This window comes from Mus caroli, chromosome 4 (assembly GCF_900094665.2).
Source record: "Mus caroli chromosome 4, CAROLI_EIJ_v1.1, whole genome shotgun sequence".
Lineage (NCBI taxonomy): Eukaryota > Metazoa > Chordata > Mammalia > Rodentia > Muridae > Mus > Mus caroli.
The window spans coordinates 113,162,086-113,177,561 of NC_034573.1; the positions used below are offsets into that span (position 1 = coordinate 113,162,086).

A 15,476-nucleotide genomic window follows, 5' to 3' on the forward strand; every position below is an offset into this window, starting at 1 on the left:
CAATGAGTTTATTTGCAGATTTTATACTTGACCTGACTGTCAAAGAAGAGAATGAGACTCTGTAGCCATTTAAAAAAAAAAAAAAAAAAAAAAAAAAAAAAAAAAAAAACCCCAACTTTTTTGAAAAAAAAAAAAAAAAAAACCAAAACCCTTCAGTTCATATCCCCTCTTTTGCTCTTATAAAGAAGAAAATCCAATTTCTGAGAACTAGCGGGAAGAGGTCATAATTTACTTTTCTTCTGATCTTCAGTAAAATTCCTTAAAAGAAAATTGCTGGTCACATTTCTTACATTGCCCTGTCCCCATCTTCTTAATTCAATGTTATAAACTCCAGCAAAACTTTGTAAGTAGGAACACAAACTAAAGATTACTGTCAGATAGATTGATATAAAGTTCATTATGAGATAAGTTCTCTGACATATCACAACACACCCATCTTCAAAAATGAAGACAGTGATGTCACACAGTCACTGAACACACTGCTCAAACAGTGTTCTGCAGTGGTACCTTTCTTTCTTCCATCTTACTGCTGACTGCATGCCACTTCTGTTCCAAGAGTGCTACACTCTGCTCTGTTTTTGAGCCAGACCCAGAGTCACCACGGCTGAGGAGCATAAGCCTGCCCTTGTCAAGCAACTGATTGTAAATCTCTTCCTTGGCTCTCAGCTGGGAATGTAGTTCCTACAAAAGAAGGTAGCAAAATATATCAATAATATCTATTTCCTGAAAGACCCCATACACAACATATTTCACTAGTACAGTCTGGAAAGGTCCAGAAAGGTCTTGTCTTTATATAAGTCCCTTTTAGGTTCAGTTCCAAGTATGAGCTGTTAGAAAATTAAACCCAGAATTCTTCCTTAATAGGAAGACAATTAACTCACCAAGAAAATAAAAAAATTTTTAAAGATCCGAAAGACATCAAAAATAGTCTGTAATAATGTATTTGTCTTTTTTTTTTTTTAAGGATCTGCCTAGAAATAATGTTGCCTTTTGTTGTTTGTAGGCTCTCTTAAAATACTGTCAGCACCTTTCAGATTTCTCTAAACTCTTACCGAATACAAACATATTGGTGATGATCTCAGTTCTAGTCAACATTCTGGTATCCACCAAATGGACAGACAGACCGAATTTACCAGCTCACCAGCGCCTTTCTAGCTGACTCTTTCCTTTCTATTGCTGCCCAAGTCTGGACTGAAGTCTGTAGAAGAGCTGAACTAACTATCATACCATCACAGATTCCCAGGATATAAGTCTCTCAGAGAGGCTACTGAATGCTTTTGTGCCATTTGAAGAAACTGTTACCATATGTGTATCAAGCTGTTCTCTAGCAGTCTCAGGAAGTCCTCCTGTAGGTTTAGATGCAGAAAGTTGGTTCTCCATTCTATTGAGTTCTAAGAGGAAATCTTCAATTTCACTGTGGAAACCCTGGGCCTTTTGAAAAAAAAGACACATCAGCAGTATCAGTAAGCAATCAGCTGTATAGGGAAACTTTTGGAATGATCTGAATGCACGCACTGGGAGGATTCTGAAGCTGGTCTCAGGCAGAGTAGTCAGTTTTAACTCTGGACAGGCACAATCTGCTTGCTTACGGCTAGAGTCTAGCAAGATCCTTCAGATCTCCCTATAACACAATAGATGCCTACTGCAATCTGGGGAGAAGCCTGACTTGCTATAGGAAACACCTGAATCTCAAAACAAGTTGGTCAGCGTGACTAACTGAATAGTAATAGAAATACCTGCCATCAAAAGCTGCTCTTTTCAAAAGGGGTTCAACCCCAGATGGCGTCCTTTCCCTCCCATGACCGCCCCTCCTCCGTGCATACCTGCTGCAGGGTGGACTGCAGCTGTTGCTCCCTCTCCTCTGTCTTCTGCAGCACCGATTCCCAGCACTGGTTCATGGTCTCCAGGCGGCTTCTCAGGCTGCTGGCATCATCTCCAGCGCTAGACTCCAGGAGTTCACTGCCGGCTTTGTTGACTGTTGCCACCGTGGCTTGATGAGCCAAAACATCATTTTTTAGAACCTAGAAAAATGTTGAATGACATAATTTATCTCTTTTGATGTCATTGAACCTAGCTCCTTAAGGTCCATATGATATTAAGCTTCTGGTGGCAGTAACTGGTCTCAAACTGGCAAAGTTAGGTAGGAATGAAAACACTTACATGGTGCTTTGCAAGCTCAACTTCAATGACTTTTGGGTCTCCACTTATTGGTCTTTGAGCATCCAGCAGCTCTTCAGTGTGCGTTAGCCAGCTCATTAGTTCCTCTAAGGCATGTTGGAACTGGCCCAGGGCCAAGAGAGCACCTTCTAGCTTATGCTGCTCAGGACAAGACAAAGACCATTTGTTAGGAAATCAGAGCGGGCAGAGGGTGGCTCACCAACCCATGTTACCTACTCTAGCCTTACCTGTCTATGGGCAATCTTCTCACCCAGATTCTCCCAGAGGTGCTTGAGTTCTGTCAGTGGTTCTCGTATAATATCTCTGTCAGTTTCATCGGTAGCTTTTTTTAACATCAATTCACCCTGGTGATTGAGTTTTTCCATCTCAATTTGCTGTTGGTAAACTTCTACTTTGAACTCCTATAAAAGATTTATTTAATGTTAACATTAATTGAAGTCTTCATTATTAAAAATAAGGAACTCTCTTTTCAAAGCCTTTCCTGGGTACAGACCTTCATCTCATGTAACTGATCTTTGACAGTGTTGAGGTCTGTGCCCACGGGGGGCATGGTGCAGAGCTTGATCACAGTGTTATCTAGCCAGTCAAACATAGCCTGAAATAAAAACACAAATACATAAAAACAAAAACATGACGACAGTAGAAGAGAAGGAACATCTCCTTATCAGTGTTGGGCTTCACGATTGTGTGGGTTTTGGTTCACAAGCAAGCAGTGACTTACACAATTAGGCCAGCTTCACTGAGCAGCTGAATGGGTACAACTATGACAAGCAGGCAATGACAATAAAAATGGCAGTAGTAATTGAAACTTGGATGTATTTTATATCAATACTTTCTCAATAGAAGTGGGAAATGTAGGTCAGAAATGTGAAAGCAAGACTGTCTTAGGTTTCCCAACACTGCAGTAGTGAGGGTGACCCACTCTGCAGCAGACTTAGAAGATGACAAGAGAGAGCAGCACTTGTACTTCTTCTGTGAGCATCTCCCAGCCTCTCACCTGGAGAGTGTCCTGATACTGCACAGCAGCCTGCATGGCATCCTCGAGTTTTTCCAGCCTTTCTTTCCACGTTTTATTTAAATTCTCCCAAGCATTATTCATCTATGGGAAAAACATTGAATCAAATTCTGCTAGTAATACCTCTCTGGTCTGCTGTGCTACTTCTCATCTGAGCCCCGCCCACGCCCCATACCTCATCGATGCTCTTCTTCACTTCAGGCTTCTCGGTTTCTCCACAGGCAAAAATCAAATCTGCTCCAAGGATTCTAATGAACTCCAACTCCTCATGCAGACCATCTGTCTCCTCCTTAATAGTCTAGATGGAAAGGAGCCGACAATGAGTCACAACAGAAAGCAGAGCATAGCTTCTCAAGCTTTGCAAGTGCAGCACAGAACGCCCCACCCACAATCGAGAGCAAGCACTAAGCAAAACCTCCCGAATCACAAAATGACTTTTACTTTTTAAGATACTGCTTATCCAGAGAGTGCAGCCTCATACTCGCAAGCAGTCAACAGACAAAGTAAAATGTATTGGCGCTGGGCGTGGCAGTGCACACCTTTAGTCCCAGCACTTGGGAGGCAGAGACAAGTGGATCTCTGTGAGTTCAAGGCCAGCCAGGTCTACAGAGTAAGCTCCAGACAACCAAGGCTACACAGAGACACCTAGTCTCCGAGAAAAAAAAAAGTATTATATACATAAGATATGAGCATGTAGTGATGTCAAAAATGGCAAGAAGAACATAAATTTGGATGTATAATGAGTTTTGATAATTTCTCAGCCCCTACTGGCTCCATGAAGAAATATATGAAACAACACAGTACAAGTCACAAATGTCAGTGTCATAGCTGGGCTACATAATCCTATACGTAAACATGGGTCACACACCAACAGAGAGGAATAAAGGAGGACAGAGTTTCTAAAAGAAGATGGTGAGACCAGGTATTGCTTATGCCAAATGGAAATCATGTGAAGTCTGTCTAGTGATAATTAGACTGCCCAGAAAGTCTAGAAAAAGATGTGTTTAAGTAACTTGCTATCCCTGGATGATAAATTCAGAATTTTAAATTTTCTACTGTCTATCTCCTTTCTGAAAGTAGAAAAAGGTCTCACATTAAAAACAAAACAAAGAGCTGGCCTTTAATCCCAGAGGCAGAGGCAGGCGGATTTCTGAGTTCAAGGCCAGCCTGGTCTACAAAGTGAGTTCCAGGACAGCCAGGGCTATACAGAGAAACCCTGTCTCAAAAAACAGGGCTGGTGAGATGGCTCAGTGGGTAAGAGCACCCGACTGCTCTTCCGAAGGTCTGAAGTTCAAATCCCAGCAACCACATGGTGGCTCACAACCATCCATAATGAGATCTGACTCCCTCTTCTGGAGTGTCTGAAGACAGCTACAGTGTACTTTAAATAATAAAAAAATAAAACTTTTAAAAAAAAAAAAAAAAAAAGACCTAAAAAACCAAAACAAAACAAAACAAAGTTTTCAGCTAACACAATGTAACTCAAGGGCTTGGGACTTAGCTCAGTGGCACTGCACTTGCTTAGGACACAAGAATCTCGACACTGCAAGAAAACCATGAAAACAAAACAAAACAAAACATGATCATCACCACTACGCCACCACACATACAATCACATGCATACCCTTACAACGTGGATACAGTATTCTGTTAAAGGACATACATATGAGATGATGTTTCGTGTTTTTGTTACCTCAGCAGCTTCAACCTGTTGCTTGATGATGGATGGGTCAATACCAGGGCTTTCTAAGTCATGAACAATATCCTGGGTGTCTTTGATGGTGGTCAGGAGAGCTGCCATGTCATACCAGAACTTTTCCGCTAATTCAAGGACATCAAGGAATTTAATTTCTCGCTCTTCAGACCGTGCTTTGATGTCCTCCCAGAAGAATACCATTTGATCCAGCTTGTCCTGGATTTCTGAAGGAGCAAAGAGAGATGTGAACAGAAGCTCTCCAAGTTCAAAATCTAATTGCTCCCTGAAATTCGATGTAACCCTGACATTATTTATAGTTCAGTGTAGCTTTACTACTATCATTGCTCCTCGTGCACTTCAGCAGGGATCTCTACTCTAGGTTTTTTTCTACGTATGCTGATCTCCCTCATAAAGGAACCACAGAAGCAATCTGAAAATACCACACAAAATATCCAGTAAGATAAAAACAAAAGAGCTGCGATGGAAATGCTCCCTTCCAGTGTTCTCACTGAACTTTCCGTAAATTTCCCATGGAAAGTGTTACAAAGGTGGTTATGCTCTGCCCGCTATTGATAATGTGGTACTCACATTAGGGGTTAAAGGAACATTTGTTTCCTGGCCTGGGAATCGAGCTTCCAATTGTAACCTTATTTCAATAGGGAAATGTGTTCTGAATTCTAAATGAATTCCACAGACTTTTGGAATACTCATTACTTGAGAAGTGACTCTGGGTAGCTACAGCCTCTAGTTCATTCTATTATCTTTCTTAAAAAAAAAAAAAAAAAATTAGATCCACCAAGTACCTTTTGCAGCCAGATCTTTGTCTGCTCCCTGCGATCTTCCAATGAGTTCCTCTCCCCGCCGCTTCAGGGCTTCAAAGGATGGCTGCAGTTTCTCCAGCTCCACGGTGGCACTTTTATTGTCACTGATGCACTCTCTGATCTTGTCGACTTCAGCAGGAATCAGGGGAGGCATTCGCAGGCGAGAGGACAGGTTCTCCAGAGTCTCCAACATGGGTTCAATTTTATCATGAAACTAAACAAGGGTGACTCGTTAGTCATCATAGAATACTTCATCATATTGAAGGGCATGTGAGGGCATAAGGTGACCTGTTGTTTAGGATAACCTGAGTTCAGCCTAGCACAATGGCTGTTCAGTGTTAGTTTTCTCTAAAAAAACTGTTTTAGATTTAGATAATAGAGCTAGCCCATCAGAAGGGGGAAAGGGCAGTATTTATTTTGTAAGTCAAAAAATACTAAGTAATATACCAAAAATCAAACAAAAATGGTTAGTATTGTCACAATACTTCTCCAACTCCAACTAATCTGACAAGAAAGGGACAGGACTATGAAACTGGTAGGAGTCAGTACTCAGCATCGGAGATGGCAGCTGCATGCAACAGACTAGACAGAGTGAGCTGCCCTTGGCTTCGGTGTACATGAATGGGAACTTTGTGGTGTGCTGTCTAACAACCCACAGTGTGAGACAAAGAAAAGGGCCATGCTGAGAGGTAAGAAGGAAGGCCAATCAAACCTTCACACTTTTCTGGTACTAAAATGAATAAACCTATAAAATTTTTTATTTATAATTTGATATAGAATTGGAAAGTGAGAACAGCACAGACGAGTTTTTGAAAAAAAAAAAAAAGAAAGAAAGAAAAACATCTAAACCAATTCTGGATTTAATATTGAGCAAGTCTCATCAATATTAAGTGCCCTACAAGAAAAACAATTTTCTTTAACAAAACCATTTCCATCTCTCTTTAACGTCTATATTCCACCCCAAACAAGATGGCCACAATAAACTTCCACAAAAGGTAAGGGAAGCATTCTTCTAGCAATGTCCTCAGCTCTCAGTTCTCTGAGAAATGGGCTCCCGTAGGAGTGAGTGGGCACCTTACCTCTGTGATCTGCAATGGTGGGCGCAGTCAACACAACAATGGGATGAGGCGGTGTGAGGAAGACAGGAGCAGGCGGCAACAACACAAAGGAACACATTCCACAATGGGGTGAGATGGGACGGGAGTGGGAAACTTGAGTAAGTACAAGTATTGACCAAGAATACTGACTCAACACAGGAGTAAAACACCCAGACACGACACACGTGCCACCAACAACAACGTATTAGTTGAGAAGGGTGCAGTTCCGTGCTGTAAGGTCTGCCGCTGGTGAATTCCCTTCTCTTTGGTGTACTTCTCCCTTTGGATGCATATTTTTTTCTAAACTTGAAGTCGGCTACTCACGTTAATGTGCTGCCATTCTAAATCTTACCGTTAACAGGCCCAGCTGGAACCTGTCTTTTGTTGAGGTAATTACTGGTTTGGGGTCTACAAAATTAATTTATCCTCAAATTGTCCCTGCTAAAGAGTCATCGTAGCATGAAGTTCTCAGAGAAACCATCAATAAACAACTGCATACCCCAGGCAGGCTGCACTTTACCTCTCACCCAGCGTCAGTGCACCGATGATGGGAACAAACATAAGCAGACAGTTTTCTGCTCTATGGATGATGGGTCATCAACAGAGAACCTCTGCTTAGGCTAGTGCACAGTTGAGTGTCCCGACATAGTCACACTTACCTGAGCAGACTGAGACACAGCCTCATCCAGAGCCAGGGCCCGCTGGCGCACCTCATCTTTTATTTGGGCATACATGTTTTCTGCTTTCTGGTATTTTTCTTCGACCATTTTCCCTTCCTCGGGGTTTAGCTCCTTTAGCTGGGGACCTATTTTTAGTATCTTATCAATATGAGGTTTGTGTTCAGCAATGGACTCCCTTAGTTGCTATGGGAAGAAATAAGAATTAAAATATAGTGAGTGAAGAGAACAAGCAACAATCAACAACAACATCACAAGTAAGGCCAACTCAGGAGGCAGAGGCAGGTGGATGTCTGAGTTCGAGGCCAGCCTGGTCTATAAAGTGAGTTCCAGGACAGCCAAGGATACACAGAGAAACCCTGTCTCAAAAAAACAAAAAACAAAACAAAACAAAAAAAACCAAAAAACCAAAACCAAACAAACAAACAAAAAGAAGTGAGGCAAAGAGTGAGGTTTCCTAGGTCATAACAAATCAAAAATATTGAGCACATTTACACCAGTTATTTAGACACTTTGATTACAGGTAATAACTTTGAGAAGAACAAACCCAGTTGTTAGAATCAGCAAGTCCTGGCTTCTCCTTTTTTATGGGAAGTTTTCCGCTCCAGCTACATAATTCACTTAATTTTCCAAACCAGATCAGAGGTCCAATCACTAAGAAGGTCATACCAGTCTTTAAGTAATCTCTTTATCACATTATAATTTACATAGCTTAGTATGTCTACACTTTAGACTGAGTCAGCAAGCAGGATAGATTGAGAATAGCAATCACTTGGTAACTCAACCGCTCTGACTTTGCTGTTATGTCCAGTTTACACCTTTCACTTAAAGAAATATGGGAGAGCTAGAGAGATGGCTCGGCAGTTGAGAGCACTGGCTGCTCTTCCAAAGGTCCTGAGTTCAGTTCCCGGCAACCACATGGTGGCTCACAACCATCTGTAATAGGATCTGATGCCCTCTTTTGGTGTGTATGAAGACAGCTACAGTGTACTCCCATACATTAAATAAATAAATAAATAAATAAGTCAAACAACAACAACAAAAGGAAATCAGAGGTGAACTTGTGGAAGTCAGTTCCCTTCATTAAAAATAAATAAAGGAATAAAGGAACAGTACTAAGGAGAAATCATAAGCCAAAAATGAACACTTCAAAGTAAAGCATTACTCATAGCCACAGTTTTAGTTGATACATCTACAAGTTTCTCTTTCATCTTAAGTGTAGGAGGCAAATGCTCTCTGATTAGTTCTTTCACAGCTCTTACTGAATCAAGCAGAAGGGCCATCAAGTCACACCTAATAATACCTGACAAGTCTCAGAAATATTGCAAATTTTCTTAATTTTTAGCTGGTTCTTCGGTTTTTCTTATAGACTGGGGATCAAACTCTGCGCCTCAGGCACATGACAAATATTCTACCACTAAGCTACACCCCAGCCCTGTTAGCTCTTTCTTTACCCCTATTTACAAAAGGTGTTTTAAATGTCTTTCTCAGTTAATTTAACCTTTTGCCATCACCCAACCTGGACTAGAACTTCTCTGTACCGCAGCCTGTCCTCTAGATCACGACCCTAACATCCAGATGCTGAGACTGTATGCATGTGCTACCATGCCTGGCTTGATAGCTTCTTGACATATCTTAATCTTTAATCAATTAATATTAAACGATGAAAAATTTAACATGTACTTTCATCATGAAAAGAAATTCTGGTTAGGAATTAACTTAGTAAGAAGTGAAACTCACCCTGTGGGCCTTATAAATGTTGTTTCTCAGTAAGTTACATAGCCCCCCTTCACTGGAGAGAATCAGCATGCTCCTTACCCTCATCTCTTCCTGCTGCTGTCTGAGCTGCTCATGATCCACAGCTGGAGGAGGCAGCTGTGCTATTAACGCCAGTGTTTCCTCAGCCCAGGGGCTGAGCTCTTCGTATGTTTCCCAAAACTGGTTCACTAAGACCTGTGCTCGCTCTAGGCGAGCATAGCGCTCTGAGTTAAGCAGGCTAACAGCTTCATATTGCTGTATTAGGCAGTCGGTTTTCTCCTATGAGACAGATAGAACACATAAAATTAACAAAGATAGACTAATGAAAAAGTGATTTTTTTTTAGTTTCCTCTTCATATTTAATTCAAATGTAACTATGACACATATGCATTAATTCTAGAATATGAAAAGTATGAATTTAGCTTAAAAGGTAATAAAACAGCACAAGAAAGATGTAATAAAAATAATCTTCTAGGGCTAGGTGTGGTGGTGAGGCAGAGCCAGGTCATTTCTGGGAGTTCCACAGCAGCAAGGGCTCAATTCCAACAAACAAACAAACAAAATAACAACAACAACAACAAAAAAGACACAACAATGAGGCAACATTAGCCCAACAAAATAGGCAACCCAACACACTGCCAAGTGCCAGCTTAAAAGAAAAAGTTTCTAAGCCTGGCACTTACTCTTCAGATGCTTAAAAGGAACAGCTCAAATCTCCTTTTTCCCTGAGAAAACAGTGCTGACTGTGCACCTTGTGTGGCACGTTTGAAATCAGGTCAAACACAACACAGGCTAGTCTGGAGCTTGAGATTCTCTTGCCTCACACTCTCTCAAGTCCTGGGATTATAGGCATGCACCACTATGCCCTGACCTAACTAACCAACAGTAATCAGAAAGTCCAGCAGGTAAAAGAAAAATACTTTTAAGACATTATTTTGTAGTTTAGAAAGGGAGAGGAAGAGGAGGGAAGGGAGGGACTGAAAGGATAGGAGGGAGGGGAAGCTTCAATTAGGATGTAAAGTAAATAAATAAATTTATTTAAAAAAAAAATCGCAGCTGAATAACAAGTGCAACTCACCTGCAGTACAGCTTTCTGCTCCTCTCCACATGTGCTGAAGATGTCACCACGGTGACTGAAGAGCTCATCCATTGAATCTTTGTGTCGAATGATGTCAATGGAGAAAGCCTTTGAAAAGTGAACTATGATTACATCAGGAAGTGAAAGGACCCTGCTCTGTGCCTGTACTGATGAAATGTCAGACAGGACAAATGAAATTCCTAGCTTTAAAAAGACATAAGGAATATTTTTAAAGTTTAACTTTTACCTATCATCTGTGCTTATCTTCAAAACTATTTTTCAATGCTCATCATTTTAGTTGTTCACAAAACACGTTACTTCCTAAATTATCTAGGAAATCGTTAACTATTTTTCTCAGATTCAAAGGTTTATTTATCCTTTTCCACAAAAAAAAAAAAACCAAAACATATTTTCCTCACTGAAGCCAAGTATTTATAGATTAATTTCTACCATCACTAATTAAACCATTCTACTTAATCTGGGATGGTCACATATTTTCCCAGTAAGGACACGGGGAGCGCCTGGCTCTTCTATACTTACCTTTTGCACCTGCAGCTGAGCAGTAGTCTGGTCTTGTTCTAGACGAATTGGACCGAGGGCCATCAGCTTCCGTTTGGTTTCAGCAACCCAAGCTAGTTCTGCATCAGCAGCCTGCTCGTACTAACAGTCAGTAAAAATGAACAGTTACATACAGCCAGCAGCTCTGTCCGGCAACTGTAAACTATCCAACACAGAAATGCCTGAATTCTCAGAAATATAGTTGTACTCCAAAAGTAAATTCAAAACTGAGAACAATTTCATTAAAAACCATAAACCAAGCTGGCGGGGGGGGGGGGTGTTGGAGGGGAGGGCTTTGTGACTGTGGGTATAATCCCCAGCACCACAGGGAGGACAACATGCGATTCTATCACTTGGGAGGCTGAGGCAGGAGGATTGAAAGTGTAAGGCCAGCTTGCATTACACAGGCATACCTTGTCTCACAAAATTAACAAAAATTTCAAAAAAGAAAATAAAATTACAACAACAAAGATATAGAAAAGTTAGAATTCAACTTCTTCAAATGAAGTTATAAAACTTAGTAGAAATAGCCGTTAGACTCTTTCAAAGTGTGCTTCTAATTAGAGAACCTTAACAGAGTGGTGCTCCGTTAGTCTCTCTCCAATTCTAACACTAAACAGTGGTGGCTTTACTTATTATTTTGTATTTATTTTTTGGGACAAGGCCTTTTGATGTAACTCAGGTAACTTGTGATAATTCTCCTGCTTTAGCCTCCTAAAGGATTACAGGTGTGCACCATCATGTCTAGAAATAGGTGTTTAAACATAAATTTATAATGGCAATGGACAGTTGAGTAGTGTTAAATTGAAAGAACTTGCTTAGATGGTGGAACCTAGAAGAACCCCAAACTCAATCACAAAATCTAAGAACATTCTCTGTATAACTGTTGATCATTAGAGTTCTCTAATCTTTATAACCTTTTCTTCAATTTTAACCACTGTTACTGTAGTGGTCTGAAGAGTTTTGGCACCCCCACAAACTCATGTGTTTGAAAGCTTGGCTCAGAGAGTGTCACTATAAGGAGGTGTGGCCTTGTTGGAGGAAGTGTGTCTCTATGAAGGCAGGCTTTGAGGTTTCACATATACTTAAGTCTAGTCTGGCCAGTGTGATACAGTCCCCTTCTGTACCCTGCGGATCAAGACAGAACTCTCAGCTCCTTCTCTAGCACCATGACTGTTATGTATTTTACCATGCTTCCCATCATGATGATAATGGATTAAACCTCTGCAATTGTAAGCCAGCATTAATTAGATGTTTTCCTTTGGGGGCTGGAGAGATGTCTCAGTGGTTAAGAACATTGTTTCTCTTTCACATGGTGGCTCACAATCATCTATACTAAGATCGAATGCCGTCTTCTGGCATGCAGGTGCATATGCAGATAGAGCATACACATACATTAAATAAATAAGACGGGGGCGGGGGAGGATGTCTTCCTTTCCAAGGGTTGCCTTGGTCACAGTATTTCTTCACAGCAATAAAACCATAACTAAGACTTCCCTTTATCTGAAATGCTTAGGAACAGAAGTGCTCTGAATATTTATATAGACATTACTGGTATAACAGTAATGGGGGTTATGGCATAGTAATAAGTGCGTGGCCAGCTGTGTGACAGTGATGCCTTAGGAAGATGATGAAGATGTGCCCCGCCTCTCCCCACCTCCAAAGCAGAAGGAAAAAGGGAAACATGACACCTGTGTTTACTAAGAGGCCCTTTTGGCTGGCTGTGCTATTTTGGTTTGCTTATTTGAAAGTAATTATAGTTCTTGGTATCTTCCCCTTTTCCATCTAACACTAAAATAGTGGTGTGGCAAACTCCAACTTTCAGCAGGCAGAGGCAGGTAGAGTTCTGTCAATTTAAGGCTAAGATGGTGCTACACAGTGAGAACCTATATAAGGAAGGTGGCAAGACAGGGCTAGAGAGATAGTACAGAGAGGTTAAGAGCTCTTTCAAAGGACCTGGGTTTGGTTTACAGAACCCATGTGTTGGCCCTCTTCTAGTTTCTTTAGTATCAGTTATAAACATGATGCACAGATATATACAAACACAACACCCACACATATAAAAGTAAAACAAATGAACAAAAACCCCAAAACAAATAAATTTAAAAAATAGCTTTAACATAGGGCTCTTCTTGCAAGTTTTTCTCTGTACCAAGTGGTTGAGTATTTTGGTTCTAATCTGGATCAAGCCTCTTCCAACTGTTTACCTTTATTTATTTATTTATTGATTGATTGATTGATTGATTGATTGATTGATTGATTGGTTTTTCGAGACAGGGTTTCTCTGTGTAGCCCTGGATCAAGCCTCTTCCAACTGTTTACCTTTATTTATTTATTTATTTATTTATTTATTTATTTATTTATTTATTGGTTTTTCGAGACAGGGTTTCTCTGTGTAGCCCTGGCTGGCCTGGAACTCACTCTGTAGACCAGGCTGGCCTGGAACTCAGAAATCCACCTGCCTCTGCCTCCCGAGTGCTGGGATTAAAGGCGTGCGCCACCACGCCTGGCTGTGTTTACCATTATTAAAGTATGTTTGTTCTATTTACTTTGATCTCATTATTCTTCTTGAGCCTGTACTTATGTAGGTTATAGCACTGGACACCACACATACATCCCATGACCTAAACCACTAGCACATAGCATTATAAACATTACCTGTTGTGATCTCTGAATAGCAGCATCAATTTCATCTACCCTTTGTCCAACAGTGTCACTGACCAGTTTGTACTGCTCGTTGGCATCAGACACAAGTTTATCCAGTCCTTCTCTGGCTCTCCAAGGCACCAGCTCTAGGAGAGCATGGCTCACCTCATTCACTGTGTCCAACACCAGCCTGTGTTCCATGACCTCCTTCTTCAGTTCCTAAGGAGGGAAAGGTTTTCAGGCCACACCTTGCTAAATTAAGCCCATCAGCAGCAGTGTGTGCTGGGGGGATTGGGGGATGCCTATCTCTAGCACACATCCCAGCAGGGCACTGACCTCCTTCCTTCAGCTCTTTTCTCTGCCTCACATTTTCAATCATTTTGAAACCTGACTTTCAGCTTAGCTGCTGCTTATTTACAACTGCCTGCAAGATTTGAGTCACATTGTCTGAGTAGAACAAACAGTGTTTCTTTCTTTCTATTCCTTAATGTTCTAATTAGGGGCATTTAACATAACAAATACCCACAAAGAATTTCTGTGCCTCTAGAACTGCTTTAGATACTGCAGCAGAATTAGAACTAACTACGAAGCACCTCCCCCATTTAATTCCTTCCCTTGCTTTGTTCTTGTTCTTTTTCTGCTAGTGCCCTCATCCATCTCCCTCGCCTCCTTTTCACTTGTCTTCTGGTCTCCAAACAGTGCCCCCTTTAGAGAATGAATGGTGGAGGTGAATTATAGGTGACACAGCAAGCAAACTTCCTAGGCACCTAGAAATTGACTTCTTTCTTCTTCAGACAACAGTCTTATCTTTATGTAAAATCTTGTTGTCATGAGTACACAAGAGAGAAAGCAGTTCATTTGGTTTAGTTCTAAGGTAAAGGTAAGGAAATATGATACAGACAAAGATGAAACTTCTTTGCCTGCTACAGTATAAAATGATGGCTTACCTTCTGTCTTTGCTGAAACTGGGGTATTTGCTCCCCTGTGGGAGACTGTCCTCCACTGGCTGCCAGCTCCTCCTCCACCTCCCTCAGCCACCCAGTTAGTTCCTCATATGTAGAATGGAACTTGGTGGCCAGCTGCCGAGCTTGTTCTAAAGTTCTGAGGGCCTTGGAGCTAGTGACAGTGATGTCTGCATAGCGGGTCTTTATTCCATCCAGCTTCTCCTGGATAAGCAGCACCTCCTCACCTGTGAAGAACAGCAACCACTGTTCACACCAAGGAGCTCTCAGCATGGAGAGGAAAGGAGCCTTTCAATACTGTCTTTAAATGAGAGCTGAAATTTCATAGACTCTTGCTATGTCCCGACTTCACTCAATATCCCAAACTGAGGGGAAACTGGAAATGGAAATGAACCCTTAATCACATAAACTATTACGGAGATCAAGCTTGAAATCCAATCGCAGGGGTTTCTAGATGTTTCTGAAACTTTACAGACAATGCTGGTATTCAATATATTAGGAGGTAGGAGGAATTACCATCTATAATCAGATAGAAGACAACTAAGTCGTGTAGTTTTCAAAAGGTTTAGCAGAAAATGAACATGTGACCCGTTTCCGTGGAACACATACAGCAATACAATCAGCGCATGTCAAGGTTCCCACAGACCAGGAGGACTGGTCAGTGCTGGGTGCTTATGGTCTTTAAGGCTGACAAGATGGCTTAGAGGACCTGGATTTGGTTCCAAAAAGCATATGGTGGTTCATATCAACCTGTAACTCTACTTCCAGGGGACAATGCCCTCTTCTGCCCCCTGAGGGCAGTACGTACAGATGTGGTGCACATAAGTGCATATAGGCAAACCACTCAAAACATAAAACAATCTTAAGGAGGTGCTAAGAGGTATACTTTTCAAAGTACCTGTTGTTTGTTTTAGAAGAGCCTGACCATTTTTTATTGCTTGATCTACATTCTTCTTTCTATTAATAATCTCCTCATTTAAAGCCTGGAAG

The 15,476-nt window shown here is 41.1% G+C and overlaps 1 protein-coding gene across 4 annotated transcripts in view; it reads right to left on the bottom strand.

Annotated features, from left to right (window-relative positions):
• Positions 1–15,476, bottom strand: part of Macf1 (microtubule actin crosslinking factor 1) — a 338,558-nt gene that overhangs the window by 31,964 nt on the left and 291,118 nt on the right. For 3 of the 4 annotated variants that reach the window (XM_029476566.1, XM_029476565.1, XM_029476563.1), the window contains 18 exons: positions 15,385–15,469; positions 14,472–14,713; positions 13,537–13,743; positions 10,861–10,980; positions 10,321–10,428; positions 9,303–9,521; positions 7,467–7,670; positions 6,790–6,798; positions 5,693–5,924; positions 4,887–5,113; positions 3,369–3,491; positions 3,176–3,277; positions 2,672–2,773; positions 2,406–2,579; positions 2,161–2,316; positions 1,824–2,021; positions 1,303–1,431; positions 508–681 (listed from right to left, as the gene is read on the bottom strand). In XM_029476566.1, coding sequence (XP_029332426.1) covers positions 508–681; positions 1,303–1,431; positions 1,824–2,021; positions 2,161–2,316; positions 2,406–2,579; positions 2,672–2,773; positions 3,176–3,277; positions 3,369–3,491; positions 4,887–5,113; positions 5,693–5,924; positions 6,790–6,798; positions 7,467–7,670; positions 9,303–9,521; positions 10,321–10,428; positions 10,861–10,980; positions 13,537–13,743; positions 14,472–14,713; positions 15,385–15,469 — 2,811 coding nt within the window. The remainder of the gene's footprint in view (positions 1–507; positions 682–1,302; positions 1,432–1,823; positions 2,022–2,160; positions 2,317–2,405; positions 2,580–2,671; positions 2,774–3,175; positions 3,278–3,368; positions 3,492–4,886; positions 5,114–5,692; positions 5,925–6,789; positions 6,799–7,466; positions 7,671–9,302; positions 9,522–10,320; positions 10,429–10,860; positions 10,981–13,536; positions 13,744–14,471; positions 14,714–15,384; positions 15,470–15,476) is intronic. The other variant, XM_029476567.1, reaches the window with a different exon arrangement.